At 45.0% G+C, this 16,565-nt stretch overlaps 1 protein-coding gene across 6 annotated transcripts in view; it reads right to left on the bottom strand.

Annotated features, from left to right (window-relative positions):
- Positions 1-16,565, bottom strand: part of C1H10orf90 (chromosome 1 C10orf90 homolog) — a 256,198-nt gene that overhangs the window by 76,521 nt on the left and 163,112 nt on the right. For all 6 annotated transcript variants that reach the window (XM_036196838.1, XM_036196872.1, XM_036196846.1 and 3 more), the window contains 2 exons: positions 14,540-14,631; positions 3,707-4,823 (listed from right to left, as the gene is read on the bottom strand). In XM_036196838.1, coding sequence (XP_036052731.1) covers positions 3,707-4,823; positions 14,540-14,631 — 1,209 coding nt within the window. The remainder of the gene's footprint in view (positions 1-3,706; positions 4,824-14,539; positions 14,632-16,565) is intronic.

Here is a 16,565-nt window from a genome sequence, read left to right on the forward strand (position 1 = left end):
TTTCATTGCTACTTCATAGCTATATTTTTGCTACTGTTATGAATTATAATGTAAATGTCCAATATGCAACCTCCAAGAGGTCACGATCCACAGGTTGAGAACTACACGTGCACTCGCCAAGGGCCCACCAGTCAGAAAGGCCCACCACAAAGCAGGAACCTAGGCAAGAAGGTGTGGGCAGAACATTCCTTAGTCTTTTCTCCAATATCATCTAACATCATATCTTGCTCTCTATTTACTTGGATGTCTCAGGAAGGAAGAGAGCATCAGAACTGAACCACAGTACAAAAGAAACTAGGTAACACAGTATATCATAATCAAGAGTGGATCAATCTCACACACAGTGATGTCAGAACCATTCAGATCAATATAAAAATACCCATAGATGGCACAGAGACCCAGATTTCAGATAGGAAAAGATCTCTGAGCTGATGAGCTTTAGCCAAATCAACAACACAACTTATTATATCTCATTAGAACCCCATTTGTAGCCCACTGGACATTACCCAAGGATATGCTCCTAATCAGTCTTCAAATACCACCTTCTATGGTGACAGTGGAGAAGGTCCACTACTAGGCACCACCAATGCCCTGACTACTCTGCCAAGGGTTGTTATTGGCAAGGATGCAACAGAAGCCATGGACATAACTTTGGTACTTAATGGATACATGGACTTAGGTAAGTCATTTAACCTTCAAGCCTTATTTGTCTTCTCTAAAAGTAGACTTAACTGGTGGTTTCCCTACAGAATTGTTTAGATGATATAAAGTAGTGGATATAACCCAAGGTCTGGCACTGAGGATTCTTACAACACATACCATGACTATTCATGATGTAGATTAGAACAAGGATGGTAACAATGATGCAAGTTTACCTCACTACAGGGCCAGAGATTTCTATCATGTTTACCTCTATGGTGCCAGCAGGATGCTCACTAACAGTGAAGAGAAAGCATCAAGGACTAAGGAGGTATGCAAAAAGAGAACCGATTCTTAACCTCAGTCCCAAGGAGAAGCAGGTGTCCATGTGTCTGCTGAGGTGTTTTGTCCCAGGGGACAGGACTACATGGTTTTCATGAAGTGGTTGCATGTAACTCATCTCCCCTCATTTTAGGAGTCTTCCTGAGTGCATGCATATCTTCAAGGCTTACTCAAGAGTACCATCTGTAGAACTTGCTATCCAGTAACCTAATGACTACAGTCAAAACTATCTTTACTCTGTCTATGGACTCTCCCATGCAGCATCTACAAAGGCAGCTGAATGTCAGCAAAGTGAGCTCAGAGGGGGTTCCTGCTTGAAGAGTTTAGATGAAAGGAGTTGGCTTCGGACACTAAGAAGGATGATGCCCATTAATTGTGTGTGTAGCCACAGGAAGCCATCAAGAATGCCTCAGATACAGTTCCAGTTACAGACAGGAAGATGCACAGGTCTTCTGAGTCTTAATGAGCATTGCCACGGTCTGAGAGTACTTTGCATTAAGGCTAACAGGCTCTGTGAGGTTAGCGGCTGAGTTTGCAAGTGCACCCTGGGATGGTGGTGTACCCTGTATCAGGATAGACTAGAATCATTAGAACTAGTGGATTGCAGCTAGTCTTATAAACTTCAGGCAAGAATTCTGTAGCACGCGTTCTCATTATTCAACAAGAAATATAGCCCACTGAAAATTAGTGTAGCTATATGAGTGAGTGTATGAAAACCAAGTAAGTATGTGTATGTGTGTGTACACACATATCTGCGCATTCATGCACACTGGAGGCACATGTCCCAAACACTAAACTAGCCCCTATTTTAAGGATCATAGCTTTCTAAAAGTCACATGGGTCTCAGCTTTCCTTTGGGCCTGAGGGTTAGGAATTATTTCTTTGCCCATCTCCTCAATCCTTGATGTTTTCTGTGGTGTTGTATATTAAGGTAGAAACTGCTGAGACTCACATGGTATTACTTCCCTTCAAAAATTCCTTTGGCAGCTGATAGAGAATGGGAAATAAAGTTAAGCTTGAAGATGTTCAAGAACGCTAATTACTGAGTGAACACTATAAGCTCAGAGCGGTGGTGTCACTGTCCACATTCACTGAGCTAGAAAATAAGAGAATGTGCTCAGGGTTCCCTGAGCCTCTGTGGCTTTCTTCAAATGACAGGATGAGATTTGGAGTCAGGTTCTAAATGTGAGTCTCTATAATACATTACGATTCTGATGGATGTCAGCCCCACAGGAGGCAGAGCTAACTTCTTCTAACCCACCTAAGAAAGCCCTTTACAGGAACAGCCAGTCTCTTTACAAGCCATAGGAAAGCCACTCTGTTCTGAAATGGGTGTTTGTGATCTGGCCCTGGTTATTTTTAAAGAGCCTTTGGTGAAATTTTCTAAAAATCCAAGTGATTATTCTATACCATGAGACAGAGCATCAAGTCGTGCTCACCACAGAATGCAGTTTCTCTATTTCTGGAATCATCATCAATAAGGAAGATGAAGTGCTCAGCTTGAGCAGTTGCCTTAAATACTAAAGTGGGGTTTATCTTTGTAACGCGGACTGGCTGCTTACATCTTCCTGCATGCAATGAGTCTGTTGATTCAGGCATTTCCATCGTTTAATCAACCCAGAAGCTGTACTGAACTTACTTTAAAGTTCTCTCTCAGCATCCAATATATCTACACTTGTTAAAATTAATTACATCATTTAACATTTCCACATGCATTATAGTTTTAAGTGTTTCATGGTCGTTTTTATTAATTAATAAACACTTAATGGACAAAAAATTCATACTATAAAATTATTATGCATATGTTGCATTTTTCAGTTTTACTATTATTTCTTTTAAATATTTTCCTCAAGTGGAAAGTCCATGACTCATAAACCAGCCACTTTCACAGAAAGTACAACTGAAAATAGAAGTTTACTTAGAGACAGAGAAGTCTGTGCCGCTTCCCTCTCTCCAAGACAGACTCACTTCCTCTCCTGAAAGCCAAAGGGTCTCAGGGAAGCCCACCTGGGAAATTCTGTCTGGCCCTGAAATAGCAGAAATAGTAACAAATCCCAGCCAGCATCCTCTAGACACAACCCAGGACACATGATTCCTTTTGCTGCTGGTTGGAAAGGAACATTTCAACATTCCCATTAGAAAACATGCTGTAATTACCCACCCACCCCAACACACACACACACACACACACACACACACACACACACACACGCCCACATGCTTCATTCCATTATAGAACTCAGGTGTAGTTTTTACATGTCGATGCTAACACATTTATCAATGATACGATTTAAAAGTGAAAATCTTAGAATTCTAGACAAACCCTCAATATTCAGATGTTGAACCCCTAAAGAGCTTTTAAAAAAAATCTGGGTGTGGGTGGCATTCTATTCTACTCCCCCTGCTCTGGAATGTGATGTGAGCACACTCTATTCCAGCTGCTGTGGGAGCCACTGTTTGCTATGGGTTGCATGTGTAGTCTGGCACAATTTTGTTGGGATAGGGAAATTGAGTGAAGGTCTCTCATTATCTATAAATGTTTCATCTGAAAACATCTTCCTAATTAGACATCAGCATGAACTTATGAGTTGTTGACTTGAGGCAGAGATGACCAAATGCTTAATGTGAAAGGTCTCCTGGGATGAGTTGTACAGAAGAAATTCAACAGCACTCCCTTAGCTGAACACTGATACTGGACACCTCCAGCAAGTGGACATCTACTCACCTGCCCTGTAACTCCAGCCAGGAATATGGATGGAGAGTTGGTTGGCATGGTTGCTGGTGGGACATGCTGCATGGTCCTCTTTCTCCTTTCTTCTTGGGATCTGGTTCTTTCCCACATCTGCAAATTTGACATTTTCCAGGGGAGGGGACCCAGTCTGAGGGCATGTGCCACTCCCAAAATGTGCCGGCACCAATGCTGGGCTCTCCTTCCAGTGACCCTCCTGGGGCTGGCCCCATTGTGGACCTAGAAGATCCTGCTTTCCCTCCAAGAGCTCCTGTGGCAGGGCTCTGCTGATTGGCTCTCCATTAGCTGTGCTGTCTACTCCATCTGCTGTTAACCCGTGGGAACTACAGCGGAGGCTGAGAGACAGGACAGACCTGTGCATTTTGGGGCTAGCGATTTGAGGTTGTTCAAGAGGGACTGAAAGAGGCTTGTCCAAATAGTAAATGGCACTGGGACACTGCTGAGACACCCGGAGGTGGACACAGGAACTGAACACCAGTGGGACTTTTCTTGATGGTGAACTGTCTGAAGAAAAACTGTCCCCTTTGTCATCCATGTGGGTGACCCAGTACTCCTGCCTTGCACACAGCCTTGTGTGAGCCTGGGGAACCTTTAGCCCTTCTATGGAGCCATTGCTAGGGAACTCTGTACAGGTGAAGGATCCATTGTGCTGACATAGATGGACACCACTGGCCAGAGCTGGGGTGTCTTGGAGTAGAGCATCCTTGGCCCTGCAATTGGGACACAGTGGGTCCCTAACAGTGTCCCATACCAAGGAGTTGGCTGGAGGGCCCACACGTCTGGCAGTAATGGTGATTGATGAGAACCCTCTGTGGGGGCCTCTGCCTAGGTTGTCTCCTGTGGACAGTGGTTCTATCTCCAGTCCTTGCTCATCTGATGGAGTCAGAATTCCCAATCTGTCTGGAGCAAAAGGCCTGTGCATGTTCACGCCACTGCGCCTGGCCGAAGCTGGCTTCGTGGGACACAGCTGAGGCTGAACAGTTGCTTGTGGCAGAGGCAACACGGCTCCATTTTCCATCCGTTTCTTCTCATCAATCAGCTGGGAAATGATGATAGGTGATATCATTTTTGTGTTTTGTGATGCCAATGTCTCCTAGAAAATAGACAGAAAAATCTGAATTATTCCAGTAGTTCACAGGAATAGTCAATGAACTCTCATGGGTCATGAGATTGCTGGGGAAGGCACACTTTGACTTCTCAGTGAAGCCTTCAAGACACTCTTGCTGTGGGATGTCTTTCTGTATGCTGCGAGTATGTGTGGCTCCCATTGGATAATAAATAAAGCTGTTTTGGCCTTTGGCAAGAAAGCTTACAGCCAGGTGGGAAATCCAAGCAGAGATACAGAGAGAAGAAGGGCAGAGTTGAGAGAGACGTCTGCTGCCACCAAAGGAGCAACAAGTTGCCAGCAGACCAGTAACACCACGGCCACGTGGCAACACATAGATTAATAGGAGTGAGTTAATTGAAGATGAAAGAGCCAGCTAGCAAGAAGCTGAAGCCACAGGCCATACAGTTTGTAATTAATATAAGCCTCTGAGTGATTGTTTTATAAATGGCTGCAGGACCGTGGGGTCCAGTGGGACAAGAAACTTCAGTCTACACCTCTTGATACCAAATCTGAGCATTCTGAAGAGATGGAAATCTAGGTATGTTAGTGAGAAAGTAGTGTTCTAGACACATTAGCCTAATCAGGAGAAGGAAGGACTCACTCAGTGGGGTGTCAGTCTTAGTTTACTAGCCTTGTGCTCCATTAGTAGAGACCCTCCAACTATGATAGTCACTTCTGCCAGACCCCAGAACCTCAAAAAAAAAAAAATCTTACAGCCTCAATAGGGAAGGGAGGCAAAATTATCAAGGTGGCTAAGAACTGGAGTTGGGGAAGTGATAGGCCATGGGTCAGCACTCCAATGGCAGTGTCAGTAAATGTGGCAACAAGGAGTAGCCTCCCTAGTTTCTTCTCACTGTCTTCCACCTTGGCCACTAGAATGACCAGTTACTTTCTGCTTGCGTGGCCTCACAGGAGTCCATGCTCAGAGAGCAAGACGGGGGAAATAAGATGCCCAAATTTAGTTTCCCAGGCTAGCCAATCAGTTTGGCTTCTCTTTCCAGGATGGGGCGTACCAAGATGGATGTATGCCAGTATACAAAGTATAGCTGTAGCTCGATGCTATTCTGTGAGGATCTTTTGTAAATGATCAAGGCATTCCATGCTTCCTAATTAGCAGTTCCTCTGTCCTTATGTAAATCACTGCTGTGCACAGAATAAGGCACTGTGCTTTTCTGCACCGTGTCTAACCAGCTTAACATCAAGGAGGAGAATCCCTGTGCTCTTGCTGTGTCTTCATGCCTGTGTGTTGAGTGCTAGAGAAGGCTGACCACAGCCCAGTATTTAGTGCACACAGAGCCATGCCCCGTTTTTTATGTGTCTAAAATGAACGTGTGTACCGAATCGCACAGACCCTGAGATAATGGTAAAAGCTATAGCCTTGGAAGCCAAAAGGCATCACTGGGGTGCTCAGCACTCAAGCCAGCAGATCTCAAACTCCAGAATATCTGAGGATCACCTAGAATATTGTGAGCACAGGTTCCCCAAGCCTGAGATTCTGATGGTGGAGTACAGGGGATTTTAGCCCCCATACCCCAGTGATTCTGATGTAGGTGAGGTAGTGATCATGAACAGGGTCACAGCTGGCCTGCTGTCATCTTGAGGAAATGCATTCACAAGGAGTGGGCCTAGGTACCATGAAAGCCTGGGCTTTGCCTTTCCCAAGATGTAAGGGAACCAGGGAAATACTTGTGTTTTCTTTGTTGCATGTTTAATGTTCATTTATTTAAATAACTAAGTGTTTTCCTCTATCTGGACATGGGACTCTGCACATAACACAATGACGACACAAGCTAGAGTCATTCGGGAAAAGGGATTCTCAGTTAAAAAAAAAATGCCTCCATAACGTGGGCCTGTAGGTGGAACTGTGCCCCATGCTGAACCTCGCCCAGCCGTGACACAAGGGGAGGGGCTTGGTCCTGCCTCCACAAGTCCATGGGAGGCCTGCCCCTTTCTGAATGGAGACAGAGGAGGAGTGGATGGGGAAGAGGGGAGATGGGAAGTGGGGAGGGAACAGGAGAGGAGGGAGGGGAAACTGTGGTCAATATGTAAAATAAATTTTAAAAATGTTATTTAAATTAAAAAAGATGGGCCTATAAGCAAGTCTATAGTATCCATTTTCTTGATTGATGATTGATATGGGAGAACCTAGTCTACTGTGGGAGGTGCAACCTGGTGTTACTGGGTGTGATCAGAAAATAGGCTGAGCAAGATATGGGGAGCAAGCCAGTAAGCAGCACTGTATGTAGACCAGGCTGGCCTTGAACTCAGAGTTCGGCCTGCCTCTGCCATTCAAGTGCTGGGATTAAAGGCATGTGCCATGTCGGGCTTCCTCAGTTTCCATGCCCTTTTTCACTTTTTAAAGATATGTGAGAAGCTGCACATTTCAAAAGATAACAGGAGATGGGGGAAGAAATGGGGAGTCCATTTTAAACTTCCTTCAGTGTTTAAAAACAATTGAAAAGTCTTTTTTTACATCCTGGATAAGGACAGAACTTCAAGCTTCCTTTCCAGCCTTGTTGCCACCTTCCAATTCAAGGTCATTTCACAGCTCAAGGTCAACCCAGTGGAGTCTCCAGGTGTGAGTGGAGATGCCTCCTTAGCACCTTTGATACTATGGTACAAAACAATGACCCAGTGAAGCCCAGAAGCCCATGCATCTACCTTAGACAAACCAGCAGATTCTAGGAGGCTAGAGCCAGTTGGAGGCAGGTGTATGTCAGTGCTTTTCAGGCTTCTGTGTCTCCAGTGAGCATCCTGTGCTCCTGTGGCACCCTCCAGGCATCCTGTGTTTCTATGGCACTTCCCAGGCATCCTTTGCTTCTATGGCATCCCCCTACTTTACCTTTCTCCCTGCAGCACGCTCATGTCTGTGATTTGCATACAAGAAAATGACAGTGCACCTGGCACCCATTTGACAGCACACAGTCCCTCCCATCCTAGTTAAATTTAGTTCTGATAATAATTGTTCCTGTGCACCCCACGATGGGTGTAATCATACCCAGTGGGAATTCCTTTGACATTGATCTCTGGAGGGAAAAACAAAACCCAGCTTGGAACCTGCTGTACTGCTCTTATTCTGCAGGGCAGTGCTTCCTCAAGTTTGGACAACCTGTCCTCGAAAATCTCATGGGGTGGGAGCAGAGATCCCTGAACACCTCGATCTCCAGGCATAAGTTGAATCAGGACCTGTAGGGGTGAGGTCTAGAATCTCTCAGCTCCTTCCTAGGTGGCCCTTGAGAGTGTGTGGAAATGGAGGAAAGAGGCTGAGCTGACTTAGGTGACCTGGGACCCATCCTGAGTCATAGTTCTCAGAGGCCTCAGACCTCAGAGAAGCCTTGATTTGTACAGCTGTAATGTAAGAAGAAGATTGAAATGGAGTCTGTTAAGATGCACCCTCCCTGGTACTGGAATCACGTGTCAAAGTCCCCCATTGTGGGCTCAGGATCCTGCAAGAGTCTAGGCTTAAGAATTAGCATAACTGTATTGCTAGGAATAAAGAATTTCCAGTTCCGCTTGAAGCTCCACAGAAAAGGCCCTGATACTGGCAATGGCAGTCTGGTTCCTCCAGGCAGAGCTCAAGACATACTTGCTGAGGGCTTCCTTGGGGCCACAGGCCTTGGGCATCATTCCAAAAGGATCTAGAGGCCCAGGAGAGCCTGGATAAAAAGCCAGCTGCCTTTTTACCACCTGAGGCCTGGAAAGTGTGGCTGTGATTTTGACTTCATCAAAAGAAAAAGGAGAGAGCGCTAATGAGAAGTCTGAACTTATTTCTCAAGCTCTTGTGTTATTCGGAAAGACACTGTTCCTGGGTGAATACACACTGGCCAGCGCCATGCTGAGGAAAAACTGTCTGCCTTCTCTTTTTCACAGAGAAGGTGTGAAGGACAAAAGGAGATGACAGTGTGACATGTCTCTCAAATCATAAGCCTCACTTTGGTTTCTTTTCAGTTGCTGTAATAAAATACCAGGACAAAAGTAATGTGAGGGAGGGAGGAGGGTGAGAGGGAGGGAGGGAGGGAGGAGGGTGAGAGGGAGGGAGGGAGGGAGGGTGAGAGGGAGGGAGGGAGGGAGGGAGGAGGGTGGGAGGGAGGGAGGGAGGGAGGAGGGTGAGAGGGTGGAAGGGAGGGAGGGAGGGAGGAGGGTGAGAGGGAGGGAGGAAGGGAGGGTGAGAGGGAGGGAGGGAGGGAGGGAGGAGGGTGAGAGGGTGGGAGGGAGGGAGGGAGGGAGGAGGGTGAGAGGGAGGGAGGAAGGGAGGGTGAGAGGGAGGGAGGGAGGGAGGGAGGAGGGTGGGAGGGAGGGAGGGAGGGAGGAGGGTGAGAGGGTGGGAGGGAGGGAGGGAGGGTTGGAGGGTGGGAAGAGGGTGGGAGAGAGGGAGGGAGGGAGGGAGGGAGGGAGGGAGGGTGGGTGTATTTAGCTCAAAGTTCAAGGTACAGTCCAGCATCTAGAAGTAGCTCATCACACCATGTCCAAGGTAAAGAGGCCCAGGATCCAATCCATGAGACGGTGTTACCCACAATTAAAATGACTTCTCCCACATCAGCTGACTTAAGAGAATCCCCCAAAGGTTTGCTGTCCCATCTCCCGGGTGATACTAGGTTTTGTCAAATTGACAATTAACACTTACTATAAGCATTTGTATAAATTCCCATGACTCAGCAGAAATTAGTAGATAATTGATGTGATCAAACCAAGAGAAGCATCTCATCCAATTTATTCCTGCCTGTAACTGCTTTTCGGTGTTGTTTGTAACATTACAGTTATAGGCAAACTGTATGCTTAATGATTCAGATGATAAATATTTATTGAACATCTATTTTTTTGTTTTTTTTTTGGGGGGAGTGGTGTTTCAAGATAGGGTTTCTCTGTGTAACTTTGTGCCTTTCCTGGAATTCACTTGGTAGTTCAGGCTGGCCTCGAACTCACAGAGATCCGCCTGCCTCTGCCTCCTGAGTGCTGGGATTAAAGGCATGCGCCACCACCACCCGGCTGAACATCTATTAATACTACATGCTAGGTGAACGTTGAGTAACAGAAACCTTTGCGGTCTCTTGGAATTAACAGCCTGGAGGCAGTATCTAAATGATCAGGAAAATCATTAGACTATTAACCAAAGATCCCCAAAATAAAATTAGAGAAATTAAAAAGAAAATGAGGGCTTTTCATCCTTCAGCATATATAATACTTCTGTAAGGTAAGTTTCATTTATCAAACCTCACCTTCTCACTGAGACCTGCAGATAATCAAATAGAATATGCAACCAGGAGCTGGGGACACGGCTTGGTTGATGAAGTGCTTCCGCACAGGCATGGGAACTTGAGTTTGGATCTCCAGCACCCACAGGAAAAGCAGGATGTGATGGCATGCAGCTGTAACCACAACGCTAGGGAAGCAGAACCAAGAGAATCCCTGGGGCTTGTTGGCCAACTAGTCCAGGCAACATGATGAAGACCTTATCTCCAAAAATGAGATAGAAACCAATCAAGGAAGACACTGATGCCAACCTCTGGCCTCTACATGCACAGATGAGTGCAGCCCCCCCCCCCAAACACAGGAGAGGGGGACAAATTGTAAAAGCGCAGATTGTTTCTAATCAAGCTATTTTGGGGTGACACTCCCTCTGCCTTTTAACTAAAGGTTAACTAAAGGTGGCTTTGAAAAGAGATATCTTTCATGTAAAATAAAGTTAAAAGATGTAAGACTGGATTTGAAAGGATGAAGAGAACCACCGGAGATTGAAAGTGATATGTGTTCAAGGTGAGTGACAGCCAGGCTGGGTTTGAGTCTGGCTTTGGCAGTAGACCATCTGCTGAGACCAGAATCTTCCAAGATAATTTTTGTAATCTCTTGCTCATAGATGCTGCTATTGATTTCTTTTAAATGTTTTAAGGTATTGATTTAAATTAAATGTTTCCAGTGTGATTTTGTAGAGCTGGTAACTGTTTTCATGCTGCTTATCGACTGTGTTTGCTTTTTATTTATGCCTTAAGGCATATGACTAAGAAGGGCATCGTTTCCTAAATTGAAATAAGAGGGAGATAAGTGGCAGATACTCAGAGCAATCCTACCCTGAGTCACTGAGGTGAAAATGACTTTCCTTCCTGCAGCAATTTCTATCTCTGAAGGAGAAGCATGCAGTCTGATCTGTACCTTTAAAATATGTCTATTTCCCCCTGGGTGAGACAGTTCTTTCCTTTGCCAGTATAGCTCTGCAACCTATGACTATATTTTTCAGATTCAAATCTATCTCCTCACAGATACCCTCTGCCACTGTTGCCTTCACCCACTGCATACCTGCTTACCCTCATAGAGCAGACCTGGAAGCATCATTGCTGAGTAATCTATCAACCTAGCACTACTGTGTCCTGGATACAAGGGCAATTCAGACTTGCATTTGCTCTGCAGAGAAGCAATGGGGACTCGGGGCTTCAAAACAAATGGGAAATGGAAGCTTTGTTTGCTCCTCATCACAAAGCCATTGTCTTTCTGTGCAGTCAGTAAAGACTAGAGGATTCAGGTGAGTAACACAGCAGTAAAACGCTGGTTAGAATCATGTTTTTATTATGGTTAACAGATACAAGAGTTACCATCTTAGGCATTCTAAGTGTATGTTTCCCTGCTGTCAAATGCATCCTATAACGCTGGGCTGCCCTCACCATCCATCCCCAGAACTCATCTCATAAAACTAAAATTCTGTTCCCATTAAATATAAGTCCCCACTCCCTCCTCCTCACGGCCACTGGAACCCAACAAGAATCAATGCTTTAAATAGGGGGAAGCAGTTAGTAATTCACGGTATGTGTAATTGCTTCTTATAGTCTGAAGAAATTAAAAATAAAAATTATAAACCCCTTAAATGACACAGGAATGTTGGAGTAGTGCATGACAGAAGAAATCCATGAAAATCGATCTGCATTTTTAATGCAGATTTTTTAAACACGGGGAAAATAAGGAAAGGATATGCAATCAATATTTTCTTTTGCATACATTTCTGTGTTTTTGTAAGTTTCTTCCCTGCGTTTGTGCATTTGTATGTGTGCAGATGCACCAGTATGCGTGCGTGCATGCATGCATGTGTGTGCGTGTGCGTATGTGGGGGGGGCAGAGATTGAACCAGGTTGTCTTTCTCTGTGCTCCCTGGGAAGGGGGTCTCCTACTTATCCTGGAGGTCAGCAATTTGGCTAAACTGACTGGATAGTAAATTCTAGCAGCTCCTGCTCCACTCCTTGTGCTGGGGTTGTAGGTGCACACCAGCATGCCTGGCTTTTGTGTAGATGTTGGGGATCCAAACTCAAGTCCCTATGTTTGGGAACCATATATATTAATAACTGAATCATCTCCCAGTCCCTAATTTCCTATGTTTCTACCTGATATTGTCACTAATTTTAGTATAAGGAAAACTTGAATTCATATGTACTTTTGAGAAGAAGTGACTGTGCTTTACTCTTAAATAACCACTTTGCAGAAGAGGTATGGCTTCCCATCATGGCTCTATCCTTGATGTGTTTTGGAAGGGAAGTGATCAGTCTTGTACAAGCTCGTGAGAGAGGCTGAGAGTTAGGGCACTAACCCAGGCAGGAGAATCTGCTGGAGTGTGTTTCATCACTTGGCGGTGGCCTTATGACACACACATGACAAACTTTCCAAGTTCTTGGTTAGGAGGAAAATTAGAAAGTCACATTATTAGATGATCCAGGCAATTTCAAAGCAGATGTTGAGAAGGTGTGACTTCCAGGACATGACTCAGCCACAGAGAACAACTGGTTCTCTCTCTCTCTCTCTCTCTCTCTCTCTCTCTCTCTCTCTCTCTCTCTCTCTCTCTCTCTCTCTCTTCCTCCCGTGTGTGTGTGTGTGTGTGTGTGTGTGTGTGTGTGTGTGTGTGTGTGAGAGAGAGAGAGAGAGAGAGAGAGAGAGAGAGAGAGAGAGAGAGAATGACAGACAGACAGACACAGACACACAGAGAGAGAGAATACAGGGATTTGGCCACATGGCCCCAAAGATTTGCATCATAATTAACAACCAAACACTGGCTAGTGTTGACATCAATAGGACAGTACTGGAATTTTCCAGCTCAGTGTGGAGAGTAGAAGGGAATTATGGTTAGCTTGAACATGAACATATTCTTCTTTTCTGCAGTGCTAAGAATGGAACCCAGGGCCATGGGTGTGCTATGCAAAAGTTCTAGAACTGTGCTATATCTCTAGCCCTAAATTCTTTATTTTACAAGTATTACTCCATCTCAGCAGTGTCCCCATCCTTCCCAGACTCAACTCTTCCTTCCCCAGCCTCTGTTTCCAGTGACCACAGCTCCTCCTGCTTACCTCTACCTGTTTCTACCCCTGTGTGCTTGCTCTGTTACTAGGGAACAAATCAAGCACATCAAGGCATGATGAAGTTTTGTCACAGTGAACATGGTGTGCCCTTCTAGAACAGGCTTTGAATGCCAACAACTACATCTCACATCTTGGGGGCCAAAATAGCATCTACGTTGTTTAGTTTTTGTTAATGACACATATCAGAGTCATGTGAGAAGTGGGAATCTCAACTGAGGAAATGCCCCCATCATATTGGCCTTTGAGTGTATCTGAGAGGCATTTTCTTGATCAATGATTGATGTGGGAGGGCCCAGCCTACTATGAGCAGTGTATCCCTAGGCAGGTGGGCCTGAGCTGTGTAAGAAAGCAGGCTGAGCAAAGCAGGGGAGCAAGCCAGTAAGTAGCACTCCTCCATGTCTCTGAGTCAGTTCCTGCCTTGAACTCCCACCCTGGCTCCTCTTGATGATGGAGGACTGTAAGCCAAATAAACTCGCTCCTTCCCAAGTTGGTTTTGTTACAGCAACAGAAACCAGACTGGAATAGCACCCTTTATCTTGGGAGATTGGGGCCAGGGACCCCTAGATGAGCTGTAGATCTTAACTAAATGCAGAGTTAAATAAAACACGCATTTAAAAAAAACAGACATGTTTACCATTTAACTCTGTTACAAGAAAATATTTATAAGACACAGCAGGTAAGCTCTCCTGTGGGGCAGACCTCCAAAGAGAAGGAGGAAATGAGAGTTCTGGGGTCCCCAGCTTAGGTGCTTCAAGATTTGCATGTGTGAGTTGCATAGCTCTACAGAGAAGCTTCATTTTGGCTTCCAGACAAAGGGTTCAACATCAGGACTCCCATTGTGGGCCAACAGAAGCATCAAACAACTAGTTGTAAAGACCCTGGCATATTGATGTCAACCACTGTGTGCAGAGTTCTTCACCCTCTGGTTTGAATCGCTTCCTTATGCAAACATGACTTCTAATTTTTGTTTCTTTTCACACTACTGACTTTTTTTTTTTTCAGTTAAAACATCTGTACTAGCTTGTTATATTTCAAAGTACTTCCTCCTGACCTTCAGGAGGCTGCGCGGCATGATAGTCTGGATCCCCTCTCCTACTTTCAAATTGAGGTAGACTGTCATACTCTCCTCTGATGCTGCAGACTTACAAACTGTAGAAGACTACAGAAGAGTTACTTTAAAATGTACATATACATTCTATAGTTTCCTGTGAAATTCTTAATCATGTGTGGTTGGATTTTTCAGGATTCATTAACTCAGCATTTGATTAAAGAAAACAAACCACAAACCTATCTCTAGCAGGCCAGCAATCATGTTTTATAGTCCAACACCTTTTGCTGACCAGTCTGGAAGTCACAAACATATGTTGTTACCTTGGTGAAGTCCAACTTCCTCTCTGTAACATCAGACTGGAGATTTTTAAGGGCGATTTGATCGTTTGTACTATAGCGCGTGTCCAGTAATCCTAGACAAAAGGAGATGACACGGCCACTTTAGTACGCCGAAGGATAAAATAGAATGCACAACTTCAATTTTACTATGAAATTTAATGTCCCCCACTCACACAAGCCAGCAGCCCATAGCAGCTCCAGCATGTTACAAGCCTCAACAAAACCTGAGTCCTCCCTTCACTGGTCCAGTCACTTCTGCTCTCAGGGCTCATTATTATTGATTCGGGTACAAAAATCCTTCCCCATACAGTTGTTTCTGTTCTTCAGATTCAGTAAGTGGTTGGCCAGATGTGGCTCTAATCATGTTTCCATTGTCTCAAGTTTACAGTCAGAAAGAGAGAAAACCACATTTCTATATTTCCTGCCTCCTCTAGCATCAAGGCATAAATACAAGACTGACTTTGGCCAGTTTCTCAATGCAACCATAACTAGAGGGACAGTGGGTGACCAGGCACTGACTGTCTAGCTGCTTTAGAGAGTGTGAAGCTATTTTGAGGATGACATAAGGGGGTTTTGCAGTCAAGACAACTGAGGCTGTGGTAAGGCCTGAAGGTAGATAAGGATAGATACATGAACAAAACTTCTCTTGGCTTAAGCTTCCTGATGGATGGAACCTGCCCTGCCTGACTCCTGGAGCTCCAAGCAGAGGTGCTTTTGGGAAAAGCATCTTTGGATGGAAGCAAAGAGCTTCTTAAAGCTAACCTGGGTCCTGAGGCAGAACTGAGACAAGTTTAGCTGAGGGTCCACAGTGACAGCAACCGACCCTGAGATCTCTCACAGTAATATTGCCAAGATGTTCCTACAGAAATGTGAGTCAGACATAGGAAATGCTGGCTGGAGGAGCCTGTGCAAGAACAGCCAGAGATCTAGTCTCTTCAGACAAGGGGCAAAACTTTGTCTCTCTAAACCACATTCTTTAGAACGTGACTTTTCAAAACACTACAATGGATGATGATGCTGGTCCTAGAGATTAAAAATGTCAAAAACAGGCTCTCTAAGCTTAATAAGCTATGTCAGAATTCTAAAATATGGTAGAATTAGGGTGGGGATGAGGACTCCATCTCCAGTACCACAAAAAGAATTCCCTGCTTGTTTAGATAAAGGTTAAAGCATGTTTTGGAGAAAATCATATACCACACAGTACTGCCAAGTTTGGCAGATTTGTGAAGGGGCCAGGATTTGACTCTGGGGGTTTTCAAGGGTCACCTCTAACCCACCCAAATCCTACCTCCATTACATCCTGTCTTTGAGTGACAATGAACTTCCATCACATTCTGACTTGGGCTGTGACTCCATCTATGACTGTCACTGAATGACAGAGGGTCATTCAAGGTGACATGCACTGATTACTTTCTGTGAATCACTACTATCAGATCTGAAGGGCCTGGTGTTCCTTTGCAATGGTGATGCTTAATGATGACCTGACAGCGACAAAGACAGAAGTCACCTGGCCTGCTTGTGTAATGGGGCATGGGAGTGAGGACTTTTGAATCAGCACAGTCTTGAAAACCAGATGGGTTATCATCTTCTCTGGTTTATCCCTAGCTGACCCTCAGTGAATCAGCTGTGGACCCTGCCTTTGCCCATAAATGCAGACAATGGTATCTCCTACAGAAACACGGGCCCTGCCCTCACTGCTCTGGGAGATCCTCATCAAAGCACTTGGGTGAGGATGGAGTATCAGGTAGATATGCCATAAATGGCAGAGGGTGCCATTGTTACAGCCCAGGTCGAGGCAGTTCTTGCCAAAGTCCAGCATCACTAATGTGGTAGTACCAGTGGTCAGGCAGCCACTAAAATTGGACCACAGAGTCCCAGGGCTTGAGTCCCAGCTCTGGGTACACAGATAGCTTTGAGCACATTGCTTGGCATACTCTGGTTCCTCCCTGTGTGATGGAGAATATGGAGGTGGCTACTTCACAGGGTTACTAAGAACATTTGAATGACA

This window comes from Onychomys torridus, chromosome 1, assembly GCF_903995425.1.
Source record: "Onychomys torridus chromosome 1, mOncTor1.1, whole genome shotgun sequence".
Taxonomy (NCBI): domain Eukaryota; kingdom Metazoa; phylum Chordata; class Mammalia; order Rodentia; family Cricetidae; genus Onychomys; species Onychomys torridus.